General features: G+C 47.7%; 1 protein-coding gene across 5 annotated transcripts in view; it reads right to left on the bottom strand.

Annotated features, from left to right (window-relative positions):
- The window catches only part of SPEN (spen family transcriptional repressor), a 55,926-nt gene that overhangs the window by 16,718 nt on the left and 20,242 nt on the right, over positions 1–18,966 (bottom strand). For all 5 annotated transcript variants that reach the window (XM_042883309.1, XM_042883308.1, XM_042883307.1 and 2 more), the window contains exons 4-8: positions 6,423–6,583; positions 4,492–4,692; positions 3,522–3,673; positions 1,122–1,247; positions 440–553 (exon numbers count right to left, since the gene is read on the bottom strand). In XM_042883309.1, coding sequence (XP_042739243.1) covers positions 440–553; positions 1,122–1,247; positions 3,522–3,673; positions 4,492–4,692; positions 6,423–6,583 — 754 coding nt within the window. The remainder of the gene's footprint in view (positions 1–439; positions 554–1,121; positions 1,248–3,521; positions 3,674–4,491; positions 4,693–6,422; positions 6,584–18,966) is intronic.

The following is an 18,966-nucleotide window of genomic DNA, read 5'->3' on the forward strand; positions in this document are numbered from 1 at the left end:
CACAGTCACTGCCTTTCTTCTCCTTCACGTGTGACTGTCCTAACTGCATTTAAGAAGTCATTTTTTGCTCTAATGAAAAAACACAGTCGTGTCTATTTATGTCATTAGCATGCATAAGTGTAACTACTTGCTTAGGTTGCTATTCCTACAGTGTGAGCAGCCTAAAGAAGTTTCGTTGGGGTGAGGCTGTTCTGCACAAGAGCTACACACGGGTTCCAATACTCGTTATCTCGGCTCACTCCAAACTCCAGCAGCAACTGCTCTATGGATCAGATGGACGAGATGCAAAGCTAGAAGAGCCCTGTCAGCCAAATTACACCCCAGAGAGCATTTCTCTATCGGAGCCATAAAGCCCTGGACAGCCGGGGTTGAAAGGACAGGATGTGAAGAAAGGAAGACAGTAACAACTTCAAACCATACACCAAAGCCTCCCACCTACCTTCACCACAGGCCCGTATCGGCAGAAATGTCGAGTTAAATACTGATCCGTAACGTTTGTAGAAAGACCATCTAACCACACGCAGTTTGTAGGCATGCTCTTCCCAAAACCCAGCTGAACACAAAAGGGCAAAACGTCCATCAGTACAATTCACAAGCATTAAACTCACCGAACAGAGCACGCCTAATTAAGAGTCGTTTGAAAAAAGCCAGGCGTTCCTATGGGTTCTCTAAAATTAGCATCTTGCACAGGTGCAAGCAAGACAAAAAAATCAAACAGCAATTAATGAAAATAATTCTGCATGCTTAAACAAATACAGTGTTTGACAACATTTGTTTCTTGTGCAATCTGAATGCTTCTGGAAGGTGACAGATTGATGGCTCTGGGGACTCACAGCCTCCGTTTATCACCAGTACCAGGGCAGCTCCCCAGCCCTGCCTTTAAGGGGCAGACCAAAGAATGGCAGTCTCCAGCTCTGCTCCATGCTGGGCCTCCTTGCTCAGGCAGCCAGCAAAAATGATGGTTAACCCCAGTACTGGTGGTGAAAACACTGCGCTCTCATCTGGTCTAGGCATTAAAAAAAGTTCTCACTTGCATGGCCTAAGCTGATCCAAAATATCCTGAGATGCTGCAAACCAAAGTAACCAGGAGAAGGATACCATCCATGGGAACATTTCTTTACCTTGAGCCTGTTGTTGCCAAGATATTCCCCATCCATCTTCTTAATTGCTTTACAAACACTTGCAATATCACAGTATTGCAGGAATGCATACTGAGGAACACCGTTCACTTTCTTAATGTCAATATCCTGGGGAGAAAAAGGAAATGACAATCAGCAACAGGCTGAAAAGGATATTCAACAATGTAACTAATGGATCTAAATGGACTTCTGATGCTCACAATCACTGTTTAATTAATGCTTTTTCAGAGAGGATTTAAACATTAGTAGACAGTTGAAAACTTTGCTGTTCTGCTGTATCTCATTCACTGGTAATACCAAATCCTTACACAGGAAGAGCTCTTTATAATGCAGATTCAGAATTCAACCCCATAGAAGCCAGCCTGACCTGATCAACAAACAGCAGCTTTGCTTTGCTAATATTATGTCAAGAAGAGACAACACCAAGAATTGTCTAAATTTCTGCTTGCAAAGGCTTGAGAGAAAACAGCCTGCTCCAATCCCCATTTCTGAGCCAAAAGCCACACAGGGTTTCTCATCCAAACAAACCTGATCCATCCTGTTCCTAGAGGCAGAGAGGGATGCTGGACACATCTCCTGAACCAGTCTGGCACTGATGTGACACAGACAAAAAGGACCCAAATTTCTATCACTGCTGATATTTAACCTTAAGCCACCATGAGCCCATTCAAAAGCACACGCAGGCACAAGAAAGCAATGGAAGTCTAATTAAGGCTCATTTTAACTGATTTAAAAATAAAAGCAGCAAGCTTACAGCTGACATTTGGTTAACATTCAAGCTCGGCGCTCATACCAGCAAATGTACCAAAAGCCTCTGAACAAACTCATGATGTTATGATTCATTCCAAGCTGAAAATAGAAGGTGGAGTGCTGGGGTTTATTTGTTTAAATCACAGAAGCTTCCTTTGTGTATTGCTTGCCAGTGCTACAGCACCAGTCTGAGCACAAACGTTCCAACAGTCAGGACAGACTGATTTCGTGCTTAATAAATTCAGAGGCAAGGCAGCAGTCTGACATGGTCTCACCTAAGAAATCTTTAGCTGGGAAAACAGAAGTGAACAGAGATTTACACAACTATTGGAATTCTATAGCCTTGACCTAATGATTTAAGTGGAATGCTAATTGAGGACTGCATTTCCAAGCCTCTGAAGCAGCTATATATAACTGTTGCGTGTAACTATTGCAACTGTGGCAAATTATACCTGACCACTCACTCTGGGCAAGCAATTTCTTCTGGCAGGCAAATAAAAAACCATCATTTTGCTCATCATCCACTGGAAAGATTATGAAGCTGGTCCCTTTCACACCCGAGCTTGTAAGTTCTCATGGAAATTCAGCAAGGCAGCACTGCTGCTGAGTTCTGACCAATTAATAATGCTGACAATACAGCACTGTTTCATAGAAAATCCAATTTACAGGACAGTGCAGTGTTACTGATAAGCATCTTTATCGGGACAGCTCAGCTGGTACAACACTGCAAAAGGGTGGAAGCCACAGGCCTGTGTGAATTCATAAATCAGCACGGATTTCAAGAGGTAGGACGCACGAGAGCTGCCAGCCATAACAAAATGTGCATTTTGTGTTTGTCCACAACGCACACAGCAGCATGCTGTCTCTTCCTTTCACTGACACCTCAACAGCTACAGCAGTATTCCAGAGCAGAACAGATAGTGCAGCCACAGCCTCCAAAGAACGGTGCAGTGAGCACACAGAATAAACTGTAAGCGCAGAAGCTCAGATTCAGCTAACTCTGTTCACTGTGATTTTCTGGCAAATCTCTCATAAATGCAGTACTGATACAACTTGGTAGCATGAGGAGAGGAGAGGGGAATGATTGCTGCTTTACCTCATGCAGATCAGCCTGCTCAGCCAAAAACCCAAATCCCACATGTGTCATCACTACCCCATCTGTTCAGTGCCTCCTCTGCCCTATTGTCAGGGAACAGACTGCCATAGCTGATGGCTACTGCCACATGCAGCAGCTCAGCACTTTGTTTCAGACATGAATAGGAAATGCAGACTTCACAGAGTGGTACTGATTAAATACGAGGGCAGCACTAGGAGTATTTAAATCCCAACTATTCAGCTCTGCTCTTCTGCAAATATCCTGGGCTGGCAGCAGGTACGTTTCTTACCAACGCTCCCCCGACTGTTTCTACTGCTAAATTATCTCTTCCACACACACATGTGCTAAGATTTCACTCAAAACGCAAAGAAAAGCTTTCAGGTATATTTCAGCAAGATGAATGACTCAGATTATTATAGATAGACTGAATTATCTGCTATCAGCAGCACGATGTTCCACCACTCGCAGCATTTTATAGGTCTGTACAGAAAGAATGGGCAATAATGCCCTACAGAGCAGAACAAGAATCCACATACCACTATGCCACCAAAGCGCTGAAAGATGTTGCGGAGGTCATGATAGGTGGTTGTCTTCTCCAGGTTGCCAATGAAGAGAGTTCTTGTTGCTTTTGGGTGAAACTCATCTATCCTTTCATCCAAAGGACGAAATTCATTCTCACTTTCTGTTTCTAGAAGCAGAAGAGTGAGAAATTTTTAACACATCAGAGTGTTTTTCATGTGGGTTTGGTTCACGCTGGTTTGTTTGTGCAAGTCTACTTCCTGACAAGCAGATACGATCTGAATGAGACCAATCAATGTCTTAAACAAAAATAGAGCTTGTGAACTGCCCTCTTTATGTGCAATTCAAAGCATCACACCACTGGGTGAGCACTATGGAATGGGAGCATCCTCAGATGGAAAACCGCTCCATTCTGGATCTGCTTCCCTAGAAACTTCACTCTTTTACAAATATCAATGTCTGTCAAGAATTTAAATGAGGTTTCATCGCACTTGGGGAACAGCATATGGAAAAAGTTGATTTTCACAAGTTTATTTTTAAACAAACAATTGAAGTACAGTGTGAAATCGACGTGCTCAATGCCACAGCTTTCACTGATTAGTCATTCACACTACGCTGCCTGAGCCGTTATTAGCTGTTTTAATTAAAAGCTGAAAAAAGGTGGCTGTGGGGACTCTGCTCTATGCTTACACCACACTATTGGCTCCTGCTCCGCTGAGATACGGAAGATCTGACTGCTCCTCCCAGCAGCAGCAGATCCCACTGTTTGGGAGGATGGCAGCTTTCCTTCTCTGAGGTTTAAGACTGGAATTCTCTCCCTGTTTGACCTACACTATCCACTCTCCTAGCTCTGGAATTTATTCTGGCCTATTTCCCAGCTTCTTAAAACTACATTTCATCAGGAAGGCAGTTTGAAGGTTGCTTATTTCTACAGTGCCTCAGCAGTGACTCTGCCCAGGGCAGCAACACGTCAGGCACAGGTCTCACCTGGTCCTATCCAAGCTGTCACTTCAATCTGCATGCCAAAGAAAAGCTTTCCTTTGGAGGCATTCAGTGCTTTTTCCTGGTCCTCCTGCTGTCGGAAGAACACCAGTCCATACCGTTCCTCAGAGGCCCCATGAATCTGCACCGACGTCACCTTGCCATACTTCTTGAATTCATGGAAAAGTCCATCTTTAAGGCTTGTATCTAAAGCAACAAACGTGCGTCAGTAGCGTGAACACACACCTTGTAACAACTTGGGAGAACGTTCAGAAATCCAATACTCTTTCTGAAACATGACTCAGCACTCAATGCTGCAATAGAAAACCCCTAAGTTCTTGTATTACACAAACAAGGAGCTGAGGCATGGTGAGAACTGACAGCCAAAGCTGCCCACCAGTTCTAAGCGAAACACTGGAGATGCTTCAAATCTAACCCTGCAAATCCATTTCTAAGCACCAGCTCCAGTAGCTGTGGTGATGGGACATGCTGGGTTTCTCACAGATGGTCACTAATGAAGCAGTTTTCCCACCATTGCACCAGAGCTGAGACAGAAGCTGTGACAGAACCCTGTCTGCAGAGGCAGCACACAGCTGCCTCGTGGAAGGCACCATCCTGCTGTCCCTTACAGCCCTGTCTCCTTCAGCACACACATCTCTGCTCCTACAGGAGGCTTTGGGCCACAGAGGATGTGCCCTCAGCACTCTGAGCTCCTCCCCTGGGCAGCATCCATTTTCTGCTTTGGGGAACAAACCTCATATGCTGCCACTTCATAACATCTATGGCACTAGAAGCCTGATCAAAGCTGTCCTTGCAGGTGATCTTTCTACTCATTCCTGTCCAGTCTTTGTTACAATGCCATTTGAAGAACTTCCTTCCATCCTTCTTGCACACAACAATAAGCTGCAGGGCATTTCTAAGACCTGCAGCCAAACCTAGAATGCATTTTTCTTCCTGAGGTGAAAAAAATGCACACCTCTAACAAAACCACAGCCCTGTACCCAATGTCAGTTTGGATGTCCAAAGCATGGAAGTACTTCTCTCCCAACAAAACGCCTTCAGAAACTGTTAAGCAACACTTGAAGTGTTCTTTAACTGCATCAGAATGAAACTGTGCTGAGGCAGACAGCAAATGGAATAACACTGTGGAAATTTCTGTCTCAACAGCTTCAGTTTGGCAATGCTGAAAGAATCTGAGGGGAAAGCACTGCTCAATTTTTATCATAACCACAGCTTTCTTTCATGGATGCAAAACATTAAATTCCTGGCCCAAGTTACAAAAACCACAGCAGGACTGCTCCTTTGGCCAAAGAAGCACAGAATGGCTGGGTTGAAAAGGAGCACAATGCCCATCAGTTCCAACCCCCTGCTGTGTGCAGGTCACCAACCAGCAGCCCAGGCTGCCCAGAGCCACATCCAGCCTGGCCTTGAATGCCTGCAGGGATGGGGCATCCACAGCCTCCTTGGGCAACCTGTTCCAGTGCCTCACCACCCTCTGGGGGAAAAACTTCCTCCTAATACCCAACCTAAAGCTCCCCTGTCTCAGTTTAAAACCATTCCCCCTTGTCCTATCACCATCCACCCTTGTATTTGGAATTTATACAGGGGAGAGGCCTAACGTACATAAATCCCTCACATTTCCATCTCTAGCAGAGTAACAATGAAATCTCTTCAGTGTAGCACCACGACTTAATGCTTTTCATACGTAATCTGCAAACTGTGTTGCACTGTGATGGCAGCATATGAACCAAGTATGAACCAAGTTTCATACAAGCTGGTTCATCAAATGACACATTTTCCCATTCAGTGAAATTCAAACAGGTATTTAACACCAAGGATGCAGAATAAAAATTACTGAACCAGTCAATAATTCACCCTCACTTCTTTTTTTCCCTTTTTCTGGAACACCGAAGAAACACTTCTGCACATGACTGTACCTGTTGAGCGCACTGGAAGATTTTGGACCTTGATCCCAAAACTTTTCCTGGGTTCATCTTTCTCCAGAGATGGAAGCAGCTGGGATGCAGGCGCAGGGACTGCTGTGGACTGCACTGAGCGTGCCGGCGACTCGTCACTCGAACTGCTGCTGGAGTCACTGCTGCAAAAGGCACAAGGGCAACGGTCAGAAGGACAACGGGGATGGAATCAGAAAGCAAACCTTGCCTGAGCTATGGTGGGTTTCTGGTTAGCTCTCAGAGCTGTCTTTGCTCTTGGAGCACGCTGGTGGTCAGTGGCAGCACACAGCTGTCTGTCATGCTGACATCAAACCATGGGGACAGGGCTCTCCTGAAGCCTTCTTATCTTCCTCACCTGGGGCAGAAGAACTGCTCCCAGCAGATGTGGGAGCTCAGAGATGCTCCACAACCACCCTACAGAACCCTCAGAGGTGAAGGCCAAGGAAATGGAATATGAGTAAAACATCAGATGGATCCCATTGTGATCCAGGACAACAGGGGAGATGGAATGACAGAGCTTATCAGCTGGGGCGCAGCATGCGAAGGACGGCAAAACACACAGGGCGCATCACAGAATCCCCCACAGCACAACAAGAAATCCACTGCCGAGCTGATGGGCAGCCCCTTAATGTCTCCCAAGGCCCCACACCTCCCAGGGATGGATCCCAGAACCACAGGACATCCCGAGCTGCAAAGGACCACAGGTATCACCTTTGCAGAGAAATACGAAATGTAGAGAATAATGTGACTGCGGCCTGCCCAGTGGGGACACGTCAGCTTCTTCAGTGGCTGGTTTCTTCCCGGAGGCACAAGGGCTTCTAACACTGCTAAAAATAATTGTGTCTGACATCACCCTGGAGAGGCTCCGTTACACAAGCGACTTTCTAAAAAATTCCGCTGGAATTTCAATTCAGTGAGCGCTGGGAGGAGGATCTGCCACGTACAGAAATAACAGCCACGCTTTGAAGTTCACCGCTTTTCACATTTCTCGCTGTATCGTGTTAGAAATGAGAAACAAGCTCATCTTTTTTGTATCTGACATTATTTCACAGGTTTCCTGCATTCCCTCTTCACATTAAACCAGCTGACTTCATGTCGTAATCACAGCATGGCCTGGGTTGAAAAGGAGCACAGCGCTCATCCAGTTCCAACCCCTGCTGTGTGCAGGTCACCAACCAGCAGCCCAGGCTGCCCAGAGCCACATCCAGCCTGGCCTTGAATGCCTGCAGGGATGGGGCATCCACAGCCTCCTTGGGCAGCCTGTTCCAGTGCATTTTCTCTTCCTCTTTTCCCAGGGAAATGGTTTTGTGTTCCTGACCATTTTAACCATCTGACGCAGACATCTCTCCCACCACGCTCTGCACTTCTGTGGCTGTGCACTTTGTTTCTCTGTCCGCACGGAGCAAAATGGGCAGCAGGGACGTTTTGAAAACACAACCACCACCAGAGGATGAAGGGGGAGAGTCTGAAAATAATTTCCAAACTGAGAGCAGCCCCACGTGCTGTGCCATACCCCAGGGAAGTGAAAACAGAAATCAGGGCTGCAGCGAGACTCTGCCCCTTTGCACGTCTTTGCTCAGTACCACCAGCCAAGCATTTCAGATATCCGTCTTTGCTGAGAGATTGTATCTCTGAAGTAAGTGGTAGAGCTGGATTTCGATCTGAGCGGTGCTTTAAAATGGGAACGGGATATTTTTAGCTGAACAAGCTGTTAGAATGGCAGCAATCCTCCGCGGGTAACGCGGTGAGACAGCGGAGCAGCAGAGCACAGCCCCAAACACTGCGCTGAATGGGGTGAATCACACAGCACAGCTCTGGCTTTTAGCAAGGGGCTCTGGGCAAGGGGGAACACACTGCTAACTCCTACTGCGTGCATGGAGCTTTGGGGATCTGTGTCCCAAAGCAAATGGAGGCTTTGAGGCGTTCCAGGAAAAAATCAGGCTTTCTCTATTCAGTTTTCAGGGAGGAAAAAAAACGGCAGCAGGAACAATTCCCCTTTCTTTCAGTAGAAGCTCGTCCCTTTTCCAACTGAAGAAACATGGATCTAATCATTCAAGAGCTTAAGCCAAAGGTTTTCTGCTGCGTGAATGGGAGATTGATGGAAGAGTTAATTACAGCTGCTGTGTCATGAAGTTACAGCCGCAGCAGAATCAAAACAAGCATGTGACAGTGAGCTATAGGAAGTCTCAGCCGGAACAACAGAACGCTTTCACACAAAGCTAAAACATGGATGCTGCATGCAGATACGGTCCCAGAATACTGCTAATATGGCTGCTTTTTGCCTTGTATTTGGAAAATAACCACCCTTAGCCGCGATCGTCCCGAAGAACAGCTTAGTGCCTGCCCTCGGCTGTTCCCTGCCTGGCACGCAGCCTCCTCCCAGCACAGGGAAACCTGCTCCTCAACGTCCATGTAAACTCAGCCGAGCAGAATGCCAGCACAACTAATCTCCTGAGCTGTCACAACACACACGTCTCACATAGAGGCAGCCTGCGCTGGGAATTTGCTTTTTTAAACATCTCAGGCTTACAGCTTCATTTGCCTTTTAGGAGGTTTGCTTGTGACGTATGCTCATTTGGGGAGAGGCAGCTTTCAGACGCTTGCTCATCGAGCTCAGATCTGCACAGAGCTTTGCACCGAGTTCTGCTGCAGCTTTTATCCTGGCCTCACACAAAACAGGGTTTTGATTTTGCTGTTAGCAAAACCGGATGGAAATGGGGGCAGTAAGGAGATGGCTCTTTAAGGAGGCAAACCTGGAGCCTTCCTCTCCCACACGGTCTCTGCTACTAGCATAATTTATGAGCCCTTTTAAAACATTAATCCAATTGTCTGCAGGGTTTTACAAGCACTCAGGATGCCTGTGCTCTTACTCACAGTATTTATCTCTGCATCTATTTTCTGATAATCACGATAAACCTAACAGCAACCCAGTGCTCTGCCTGTGTCCATGCGGGCACAGTCCCCACCATGCACAGAACGGAGCTCTGGGGTTCAGACCACGAAAGTGAGCCTGAGCACGCCTGGTTCTCAGCACACAGATGTTGCTTTTCTCATCTGTAACTGCAAAGATGACGCTCCAGATCCTGGCACACGCAGCACACCTCTCCCTCCCACTGAAATACACCTCGTTTTCAACTAATTGCGTTTTGCAGTTGTAAAGAATGATGAAGTTATGTGCTATTTATGTATGATAAATGAAAGCTCCCAAGCGAAGCACACAAAGGCAGCCGCTCTCTTTGTTCCCAGCACAGCGGAGATAAAAGCGGGCTCCGAGGCAGCCCATGTGAAAGGATCCCTGCTGCTGAGCTGAATCAAGGGATCCCACAGGCCGATTTACCCTCCTGCAGTTCTAAAATGTGGGACGGCTGTCATTTCTGAGCACTGATTTGAGAAGTGTGAGTCAGCTGTAGTGCAGTGAGCAGGAAGCAGGGAGGCCTGGGTGCAAAATAAAGCAGAAGCGTTCATGTGTGCAGCAGGCAGCTGAACGACGGCTCTGGGGACAAAAGGCAACAAAGCCAGCCCTCGTGGCCAGGGGGAGTTAGAAGGCAAGATGCCTAAAATTGTTTGAGGGGGAAACGTACGCAAAATTTCAGCGGGAAAAGGTAAAAATTAAGTGGTTTTTTGTAACAGTTTCCTTCACAAAAAGGTGTAAGCAGAACTGGAAAACGATCCAGAGCTCTTTTAGAGAACTATTCAAAGCCACTTTTCTGTTTCTGCCAGGATGAGGCAGAACCAGGAGCCCTGCCTGGGTCAGCCACGATTCAACGCCCTGCCAAAATCACCTCCCAGCAGCAATGATCTGCTCAGGACAGGGAGCCCTGCCCCACCAGCAGGCTGCTCACAGCCCACGGCAGCAGCACAGCCCAGGAAATTCACATTTAACACGGAGCAATCTCTGAATGGAAATAGCAGGAACTCTTTTTTCTCGTCCCTCCCTCTTCAGATCCCACCTCTGCCACAGGAGATGATCTGCAAGCAGAGAGCAAGGCCTGCAAAGCGCCGTGTGCTGATCCGGAAGACACAAATCCTCATGGTGTTTTTTTATTGTCTATGGGCTCCAGACACAAGATGAGATTTCTTGGGCGTAACGATGTCAGCTCTGGGAAAACAGCAGCAGAGGAACGGCCAACAGACCCTGAGTGCAAGAATCATCGTTTGGAAAAGCAGTTCTGGAGACCTGGTTATTGGTGGCCAGCACTTCTGCAAAAGCTATCATGGTCACCATGGTCACCATGAGGCAACGTGTCACATTCGGACTACGCAGCAAAGGAGCTTGCCCTTGGAAATGCCTTATTTTCTGAGATAGGTTTATTTTAAGCCGCTATTTCTGCCTTAAAGCACTGCACCAAACTAAAAATGTGTTTCACCAGGATTCCTTTCATCCTCAACACGTGCTGAAGTCCCAAACCACCCCAAAGGACACACGTTATCAACAGCAACTAATGGCCTCCCACAAACCTCAAAGTCCCTTGCCTTTGTAAACAAGTTGGAACAAGCAGATTACTCAGAATTATTCAGACTTTGTCTTCTTTTGTGTCAGAGTGCTCAGAACACTTTTGCTAAAGCTAAATTCCACCTGAAAATCGTTTTTAATCAAACATTCTCAGCACATGGGGCTCCAGCAGCAAACTGGGAGCAAGGTCACCAACAACCAACCCTCTGAAAGCAAGCCAAGGCAGATCTGCACTCTTTGAGCATCCTCCCAGGGAACGGGGCACCCATCAGAGCCTGCCCCATAGCAAAGCTCAGGCACCACTTAGAGGATCCACACGGCTGTCCTGCTGCATTTATGGGCCTCCACGGGAACCCAGAGCTCTGAGCATCCCTTCCTCACAGCTGGTGCACAGCACTGACCCGCAGCCCTGCAGGTTGTTTGGTGCACACGGTGCATCCCGTGTGACACAAGGCCGTGTCAGCATGCGTGCACAGCAAAACCATTTCTCAGCTTTGTGGAAATGAACAGAGGCGTGGGGCTTTCCCCTGCTACAAGGAGTTACTGAGCCTGAGTAAAAGGCATGAGAGAAGCGAGTCAGACATCCCAAGTTTGTTTGCATTGAGTTAACAAGCCATTACCGTGCTCTGCAGACTGCAGGCCTGCAGCTGAGCGGGCTCAGCCCACACACACATACCACAGCGAGCCCAAACCCTCCTTTTCCATTTCATAACAACCTTCTCCATTTTAATATCAACACATGAGCTGCCTGGCATGTGAGGGTGGAGAAAGCCAGGGCAGAGCTACACCAAGCAGTGCCTCTGTGTCATTACTGTGTGCCTGCAGCCTGCCTCATGGTACCTCCAGCCTGTGCTGGGAGGCAGTCATTGCACCACACTCCTGGCATCGTGTCAAGCCGCTGAAAACTTGCCACCCAGGGAACTTTGGTCTGTGCATGTCACCCTCAGAAGTATTTAACAACACACCGCCATGAGAAAACAATCTACCGAGAGAAAAAAAAAATAGACCTGCTACATGTAAGCAGAAAACAGTTGTGAAAAATCAGAGCTCAGCAGATATAGAAGTATTTACTGCTCCAAGAAAGGTCATTACAAACTGCAGACAAATGAAATCAGGACGACCTCTTTTAATCAACTTTTTCTGCCTTACCACGCCCAGAAAGGAGACTTAAGCAATCTCCTGCTGGGCTGGAATCCTACACTGAAAGAAGTAAAACGATGTTTAAAGGCCATGGGAAAGTAGCACAGCCACGACAACCCTGCATGCGTTAGCCAGCCAACTCACACAGGCTGTTGGAAGGGCTTTTTCAGCCTTGGACCAGTACATTTTCAAGGTACGGTTCCTGTGTTTTTAACCCAAATCAAGTGTCTGGTCATTAAGGTTACAACACCATTTCCAGGACGGGCCATATTTACTCTGCATTAATCCACGTCTGGCTGAGAACGGTGCCCAGCGCAGCACCACTCCCTGACCTCATCCCTCTGTCCTCAGGCTCGGCTGTCGGGGTGAACTTTGTCCGAGCAAGAAGCAAACAGCTAACCTGGAAAACACACACTGGTTACGGGCCCAGCAGCAGCTCGCCGCGGCCAGGAGCAGCAGCCCTGTGCTGGGACGGGGCCGCCTGGAGGTGCTGCCCACCCACCTGCTGCACACAGGTCCCCTGGGGACAACGCACCGCGCCGGTGCCAAAACAAAAGTCCTGAGAGGCAGAGGAAAGGCGAAACACTGCATGCACTGAGCTGGGGAGGCTGAAGCCAGAGAGGCCTCGAGGGTGAAGTGCAGAACGGCTCCGTGCCGTCACGTTCCCACGATTCAGCTTCCACCAGTGTGAACCAGAGCAGCTTTCCCTTCCAGATCTGGGAACGTCCCCGTGCTGCTGCGTGCTGCCTGTGATCACAGCTGCTTTTACAGACGTCAGCGGGGCAGGGCTCGCTGCTGCAGCTTGCACAGTCTGCAGGAAAAATCTCTTCTCAACCTTCTGGCCAGAATTACCGTCAGGCTGTTAAAGTAAACAACTTTTGCCAGCTATCTACAGACAATCTAAATGAATATGTTGCAACCCCACCTGGGAGAGAATGAAATGAGCTAGGTACAGCCTCACAGCCCTGCACTGCAGGTGGAAAAACAAGGGAAGCGGAGGGCTTTGCCCAAGGTTGTGCAGTGATTGCCCAGGCAGCAGGCTGAGGCTCAAGGCAGGCCAGAGCTTTCCAACACACTGAGAAAGAGACACGGAAGGTGGTTTCCTGAGCCGCGGCTGCAATGCTTTTGTGAAGGCTCCTACCAAGGACTTTGAGAGAAACCTACCCTGAGTACAAGCAGGGCATCCAAGTGCCATTCCAAGCACGACCATGGTCCTCATTCATCTGCTGGGATTTGGGGCTGTCTGGGAGTCACGCACCCTCTCTTATCAACAAACAGAATTGTTCTGTCATGGGAGCTGCAGCGAAAGCTGAGCCAAGACACACAGCTGATAAACACTGCTGCTTCAGTAAAACTGGGAGCGTGCAGAGCTTAATATAGAAATTCCATTTCTGACGGGTAAAGCTGTGCAAGTTTGGTCCTTCTAAAAATGGCCACCATTGTCCCAGGGGTGAGAATGGACAAAGCAACGTTATTGCTCAATCAGAAATAAGGATGTGTACTAAGGGTGGTTTGGAAACAAGTTCTATTGCCCGACACCTCATCCAGCTTTTTAAAGAAATGCCAACTACATCAAAGGCTGACTGGTCTCCCAGGCTTCTTTATTTTACACCAACCACAGCAGCTGGAGCAGAGGGTGAGTGCTGTCCTCCTGCACAGGGCTACTGCAAAAGGAAGGCCTGGGAAAACCATGTTGCTCCTGTGATTGCAGGAGGTGCACGACAGAAAAGGGAAGACGTGTGATGAGTTGTATGCTGAGGATTAATTTGTCGTTTGAAAATGCAAAGAACAGATGGATCTCTTGGCTAGGACTATAATTGGAAATGACTTCACTTGCTGCCCACGTGCAAATAAAAATAAAACTAAAAGTAGAACTTTCAGTGAAATTTCTCATGAATAGAAAACACTTAAGCCACAAAAGTTAAAATAAAACAGTTTCTGGAACAGGTGAAGTGCTGCAGTGTAGTATCATATCGTAGGAAAAAACGTGCCTATCTGTTAAGCAACCACACAGAGTTCTGCCAGACTTCAACATCCACAAACCAAAGGCAGCGTCACATGATGGAGCAGCCCCTGAGTTCCTCTCTGAGACAACATCTGACAGTCCCCTACTGCAAACGCTGTCAGCAGTATTTGCTGTGATGCAGTGATTAAACATCAGTGTGGCTGGGAGCCCAGGGACACACACAGCACTGCTCTGCGACCATCTATTAAGAAGCAATCCCGCTCCCCTTCCCCAAAAAGCCCAGCAGTGCCATCCCCCCAACGAGGCCGTGAAGTGAGGGAGGTTGAAGACTTGGATACTTGTGGGAAAAATGCAAAAGTGCAGAAAAATGCAAATGAAAAACATCACCCACGTGAACACCCTCAGTCCAAGGAATTCCCACGCAGGCTGGCTGCCCCCACTGCTCACTGGGCAGCAGGAGTTAACTCCCATCCACAGCAAGCCACACAACGTTCATTAAACTTCTTCCTTTCCTTTGCACGTGGTTTGGAAAAGTCAAGGGAAATATTAATATTAAAAAGCAAACTCGACAAAAACGACATCTGAGATCGGCGTGAGATTGCATCTGTGTTCCTGTGACCACGAAACGAGCCGCTCCTCACCTCCCTCCTCAGAACAAACACAGCAGCACGACAGAGCCCAGCAGTGCAGGGCATCTCCTGCTCTCCAGCCGGGCTGAACGCCGCCCCGCACGCCTCGGGAAAGTGAGGGGGGACAGAAGAGAGGTACGAACCTGACAGCTTCCTTTCTTTGACTATTCATCCTTCACAATTCAGACAACAGGACACGCCAGGCGGTAAACAAACATGTCAGGGAGGGGCTAACTTCCAAGCAGCTGGGTGAGCCTGCCATAATTTAAGGGTTTGAGGTCTTGCAGCACTCTTACCAAACCAGGTGTCAGATGATACAAGGAGGTCAGAGCTGGAGCAGCCACAACAAGCAGGGCACTCTGCAGCTCCCCATGGCCAGGTGATACAGGGCTGCTGGGGCTGGGAATCGACAGGCAGAGAACAAAGCTGCTCTTTCACACGTTATCGCAGGGTGGGCCAGCAACGCCTCTGACTTTTGTACTCTCAAATGGAAGTGTGATGATAAATCACGTGAATGTCCTCTGGATTGGGGTGGGTTTGTGCCTCAACTACTGACTCCTGAAGCGTTCCATGACTTTTTATTAATTTTGCCCAGGTATAAAAACAGTGAAGGATTCTGGGCACTGGGAAAATACAAAGCAGCTGGGGAAGAAACAAGACAGACCTGAAAACCACTTCACTCTCAGACAGGATCCTCCAGAAGGTGCTCTCACTGCAATCCTCCATTTTTAAGCATCTCCTAGCTAAAATAATCACCAGGAGCTACAAAAAGCAACTGTGCACTGAGCTAAGGACATTTTTCAGAGAGATACTTGGAAGGCTCCACATTTCACTCCTGCAACCAGGAGCACTTGTGCTCGCAGGCAGACAGGCTGCTTGTTTCTAAATCCAGCACATAGCAGGAAAGAAAAAATAGGTCTCCCTGCTTTTATCACCAGAATCTCACACGAAGGAAGGATGCTTGGAGAAGCCTGATTTCTCCATGCCAGACACACTAGAAGGGTTAGTTTTGTTCTCCTAGCAGTTGAGCATTTAATAAATGGTAACATAAGGTTCTGCTTTTTATTAACACGCTATCTATGCAGTGTGTTTCCTTACTCTTCCCTTTACAAACTCACCTTCTGCTTCCCTTTAAACAAAACATGCAGTCATGCCTTTGGCATTTCAGAAATTATGACTACATCCTGGCCCACGCAAACTGCTTCCCCTTCACGCAGCCCTCCCTTCTCCCTCCCACTGTGATTTGCCACTCGTAACCACGCCGCGTTCTCTTCTGCAAACTGCATTCCTGGCTGACTGGAAGGATCTCAGAGGCAGATCTAATCGCTCCTTAAGAAGCTTTCGTGCTTAAAACCCTGATGCCATCATTAGTGGTTTCGGCAGCAGCGAAGTCACAGGCAGACTATGGCTGATGCGTGGAAGTTAAGGGTAAGCCGAAGTGCATCAGTTACATGGCTAATTCAGTGGCTAAAGATTAAGGGAGGATATTCAATCTTTTTCCAGTAAGGTTTATTTGCCATTAATCCTCACCTGGGTCACCTTAGTTTGAACACGGCATAAACAACTTAGGTTGTTTTTAAGGTTAATGCCTGGGTCTCTCAAACAGAGCCACGTCCCTTCAGATCTATAAGGAAGGCAGCACAGTGCCTGCACTTGTGCCCCTGGCACAGCCAAAAACGCTCTCCTTGGGAAAAAAAATACATCACTGTATTTGCAAACTCGCCTTTTAAGACGTGAAGTGACTCTGTGTCTGTGCTTTAATGGCCACACGTATGACTGAACACAGACGCTGGCTGGAGCTCTCCTTTGATCATCGTAATGACCAGCATTTCTTCAGGAAGCATTTAATACAACCTTCCTTCTTTCCATTCATTCCTCCACGTGAATATTCATTAGAAATTATTAAGCTGCTCATTATTCCAGAGGTCTTTATGATGGGAATCCCCTCCCCTACCTTTTGGTGCCTGCCATGCCACGGCTCCACGGCGGAGCACACAGCAGGTGCTGCAGTGCCTCTCATCCCTTCCACTGCCCCTCACATCCCAGCCCTATTTCCCTCCAAGACAGCAGAACTCGGACCCCCAGCTCTGCACAGCCATCACTCTTGGTGTTTTCTGCTTTGTCTTTTTTTTAGCTTTTGATTTCCTCTGATTCTCCAGCGCACAGCAGCAAAAGGAGGCGGCTTTCTGCATGCCTTAGCCTCGCTGCTGAGAAGGAAGACGGGCCGCTTCAACTTCCCTGACCTCAGCTAATTCTTTCCTTCCCTCAGCCTACTCGAGATGATTAAGCAAAACACTTGGAAGGAAATCAAAGACTTAAAAACGCACTGAGAAGTGACCGTTTTGCTAAGGCATGGCCCCATCCACCAGCACAAGGCAGCCAGCCTGGGCTGCAGAGGAAATCCGCGCTGCTGCAGTGTGCGTGGGATCGAGGAACTGCAGCGTGGAACTCACAGGGATGGAGCTGCCATGACAACAGCACGGTTTCTGTGCCATGTGGGGTCTCCCAAAAAGCAGGGAAGGAAAATCTGGCCTTGCAGACACCTCCAAGCCTTCCTGCTCGGAGCAGGCTGAGGGTCAGGCGCACCCGAAGGCTGGAGTTCTGCTGCCAACATCCTTGACCTCACAATCATTAAGCAAAGGCTGAGCTGATTGCAAGCTGCCCTCACAGCACTACAAATAAAACTGCACAGGCATGTTCCTTTCCAAAGGGAACCTCGGGCTGCTGAGTGCAAACCTGAAGGCACAATCGCACACGTCCACGTGCTGGAAATCCCGCACGGCTGCTTATCTTCTAAATGACTCCTTTGCAGTTCCCATTACAAATCCCCTACACGCATTTCAAGTATCTAAACCTTGACGAAATAAAAGCTTTGTTCCTTTTCTTTTTTTTGAACAATCTGCAGAGCATCTTCCCTCCCATTATGGCCCAGGAAAACCATCTCCGTGCCATGGAAACTGTATTTATTCCACACACCCCTCAGGAAACCACACCACAAGGAACGCAGCCATGCCTTCTCCCTTGCTGCCCTTTTGCTCCTCCTTCCCAGCCCAAAGGAGTGGTGCTGGCACACACAGTTCCCATGCTGTTTAACACCTGCACTGCTCACAGCCCCACTGTTTGACCACAGTACTTTTGGGGCGTGGGTGAGCGACCCACCCGTGTGTGCAAACACGGTGACAAAGTGCTCTCCAACACAAACAATCACAGTGGCTCCGCGTCAGAACAGAGCAGAGCAGAATCGAATCGCATCCCATCCTGCTGCCTGCCATGCTCAGGGCTAACTGGAAGCTGAACACACAACTCAAGGCATTCTCCATTCCCTTTCTGGCACGGGGAACCAACAGCCCTGCTCAGAACCTGTTCTGTGGCTTCATCACCATCACAGAGAAGACATTTCTCCCAGTGCGCAGTGATTCCAAACAGTGAGGACCTGAATATTCTCAGCATGACAGAACGGACCGCTTCCACCTCACCAGGCACTCATTATTTACGCTGCCAAGCTCAGTGTGTGCTGAGAACATGGAAGCCCCACTTCATGACTTCAAGGCCAGGTGGGATCTTGCTTTACAAGGTAAATGCATGGTTAAATGCTTATCTATCTAGCCTCATGCTTACAGACACGTACAACTCCTTTCTGATCCTTCAACATGAAAACTACCTCCAAGATTCTATCACTTGTTCCACTGAATTTGAATTTACAGAAAGACCAAAAAAACAGTTTGTTTCCCTTTCCTTCCAGAGCATCACCTCATTTTCCATTGCCAGAACTACAGACTGTCAAGAAAATGAAATGCCCAAAGAGCAGACAGCACTTATCTCCTGATTAAATCTGCAAACCTTGTTCCAGTGGGATAATATCTAAAACTCACACTGTATTTCCCCCAGCCTCAACATCCTCACAGCGGCGTTTTATAGATATTACAAGTTCCTGGGACTCCATTCTATCCTCACTGTGAGCAAAGGAGCACCAGAAGAGAGGATTTTTCCTGCTTGTGTTTTGTTTTTTTTTAAACCTTTACTGTAACCAGGACTTTTGCAGTTCATCTCTCATTTGTTGAGACCTCTGAAGTCTGAAGGACCTGGATTTCTGCATCCAGGAGGAGAAAACAGCATACAAGAGAACTCACTTCTTCTCACACCGCCCATCTAACCCTTCTGGTCCAAGCAAGAAAGACTTCATGAGAATAACTATTAGAGACTTACCACTGGTAAAATTCAATTTCAGGTAACAACCAAACACTAAATATTTATACTGCTACACGTATTTACTTATTACATATTTCAGGTTTTTTAAAAAGAACTGGGATGCAAAGGAAATGTTTCCAACTCTGGAAA

Source organism: Lagopus leucura, unplaced genomic scaffold (assembly GCF_019238085.1).
Source record: "Lagopus leucura isolate 7727_CA_CO unplaced genomic scaffold, USGS_WTPT01 Super-Scaffold_100037, whole genome shotgun sequence".
Classification (NCBI taxonomy): Eukaryota; Metazoa; Chordata; class Aves; order Galliformes; family Phasianidae; genus Lagopus; species Lagopus leucura.